At 39.6% G+C, this 2,500-nt stretch overlaps 1 protein-coding gene across 3 annotated transcripts in view; it reads right to left on the reverse strand.

The window, feature by feature from the left end:
- Positions 1–823: 823 nt before the first annotated feature.
- The window catches only part of LOC122260332 (uncharacterized), a 39,324-nt gene continuing 37,647 nt past the window's right edge, over positions 824–2,500 (reverse strand). For all 3 annotated transcript variants that reach the window (XM_043027557.2, XM_086545292.1, XM_086545291.1), the window contains exon 6: positions 824–2,077. In XM_043027557.2, the coding sequence (XP_042883491.1) occupies positions 1,922–2,077 (156 nt within the window). In that variant the 3' untranslated portion in view covers positions 824–1,921. The remainder of the gene's footprint in view (positions 2,078–2,500) is intronic.

A 2,500-nucleotide genomic window follows, 5' to 3' on the forward strand; every position in this document is an offset into this window, starting at 1 on the left:
ATGTATATATGTATGTATGTATGTATGTATGTATACACACACACACACACCAAACAAGGATTCGAATTTATAATTATGCTCAATTTGACATTAAATAACATAAAATATGGATACATCACGGACAGTAAACGAATCATACTTTTGACGTTTGTATTAATTAAAGGCCAGATAGAGAGGAGGTTGATGATGCGGAGGAAAGGGCGAGGAAAAAGGACTGAGAGACAGGGAGCCAAAGTAGCAGAAACAATGAAGCAGGACGGAAATATAGAGAAGAAAAGAGAGAGAGAAAAAAAGAGGAAAATAGGCAGCGAATTAAGATAAGAAACATACGTGCGAAAAAATGATCTGGTTCGAAGTTATCTAGAAAATATTTGTTTACGAAAATATCACTCTTATTTACATTTTTTTTCAATTTAATTTACATTAGTGATGAGGACTTACCAGAGGTCGCTATTGTACTTTGACCTTGAAACAGGGTCAATGACCTTGACTGGCAGTGAGATATTAATGGTGAACGTTCTTATATACGAATAATTATAATTATTATAATACCAGTAAAGTGGGAACATACAATAAAATCTACGGTACCGCACACCCGAATCCAACAGCGACGGCATAGAAATATCATTTCTATATCTTCGACTAGTGGCATTGGCGTTGGTTCATCTACTGCTACAAAAACACAATCCCATTTCATACAGCAACTCCTCGAGGGATGAATCGTTGCCTTAAACACTCGAAGTCTGAGCCTCTACAATGCGGTGTTCTGATTTCGTTGTAAAAGGCGTGCAGTCCAAATAGTGTTGCGCTGCACTTGGAGTAATTGGCACTTCACTGATAATAGCACTAACTGGCGACTGTCAGATCCTTTCTTTCTGCGATCATGAGAGAACTTAGAGAAATGTAAAATAATAATGATAATAATAGTAATAATAATGATAACGGAGTGCCGTACCCTTGTCTTGTGTTTTCCGAAGGGAGTGCTTCGTTTGGCGCCTTGCGTGGAAGCTGGTCTGGCTAAGAGCGGTTTCAATTCATAAAGATGCACTAGTATCGACTTGGAGAGCGAGGAACTAGTCCTATTGACTAATTTTCCAAAAGCAGGCGTCGCATGAAGCTCCTAGTGCCATTCTCAGATCTCGGAAGCCTGGCGATACATTCAGTTGAGCGCTGAGACAAGTTACGCGATGCGCCGTGGTTTCTTGGACATACTTTCTCAGAAGCGGCTGCACATGCGCGGTGCGTTGGGGGCGATGCTCTGGGTTGCGTTCTCTTCGGGCTGCGCCTCACGACAAGCTTCTCCTGGTGCTTCCAGAAGGATAATTTCCGATTGCTCTCAGCATGAAATCAATGAACTTGAACCAAGCATTGCGTTGTGTATGTATGTATATATATATATATATATATATATATATATATATATATATATATATATATATATATATATGTATATATATACACACATGTATGAATGTGTATATATATCTACTTTACTAATCATCTATCACTGAGAGCACTGGCAATATTGTGACACGTAGAAGTACATCGAACAGGCTTTTCTTTCGAGCCAAATTACAAGCATCCAATGCACGTGAGCCTACGGAGTCTGGCCCACATGTCAAGCCAAGATAAAGCCTGCTACAAACACAAGTTATCAATCTTTCGTACTCTACTGTCAATATAGGAAGACATAACATTAAAGCACTTTGAATCCTCTGAAAAAGGCTTACGAATCTCCCTTCCTGCCATCCTTTCTCTCGCTCTCTCTCCTGGTGCCCAAGAGAGAGAGCGGAAAAACAAAACGAAACAAACAAACGCAAAAAAATGACGAACGCCAAAGACCATGGCGCGGGTGACGGCATAGACACTCCGAAGAAAAAATAATAGCTTGAGGACAGAGGCATTATGTATAAAAGAGATCTTAGAAGTAGTATTGGCACACGAAGAAGTCCTTTTCCTTGCAATGATAGTTGTAAGCGCGATATGAGCTCTGGCCAAAGAGTCCCATGCAACGACCGTTCCCGCTGGGTACCTCCTCGTTCCACGTGTCCTTGCTCATGTCCACGGGCACGCCGGACTGGAACGAAAATGGGGAAACGAGTGTAAATATGTTTAGAATGATTTTGGAAAAATAAAAGAAAATACTCTAATCAAACTATTCCTATTGATATCACTTTAGGGGATATATACATTTGGACGTATCGATATAAGTAAATTACTAATATCAGTTGAGATAAACAGAATGTTTAAGTAGGAACACTATCATGCAGCTCTAACTAAAAGGCGCCCATGTATATAATTATCAATTATACAACACTGATACACAAACACGTGCCCTCTGCAAACAGACAGACAAAGAGAGAGAAAACAAGCCATTGCTAAGGCGGCTGCTTCTCTTATTGTAACACAATAAATAATATGGAGACAAAACGAACCAACGCATTTACTCTAAAACCTTTGAATAAAGACAAACTAGCCATGAAAACCACCACAGTTAATG

This window comes from Penaeus japonicus, unplaced genomic scaffold (genome assembly GCF_977035675.1).
Source record: "Penaeus japonicus unplaced genomic scaffold, GWHDUDI00000001_assembly GWHDUDI00000016, whole genome shotgun sequence".
NCBI lineage: Eukaryota > Metazoa > Arthropoda > Malacostraca > Decapoda > Penaeidae > Penaeus > Penaeus japonicus.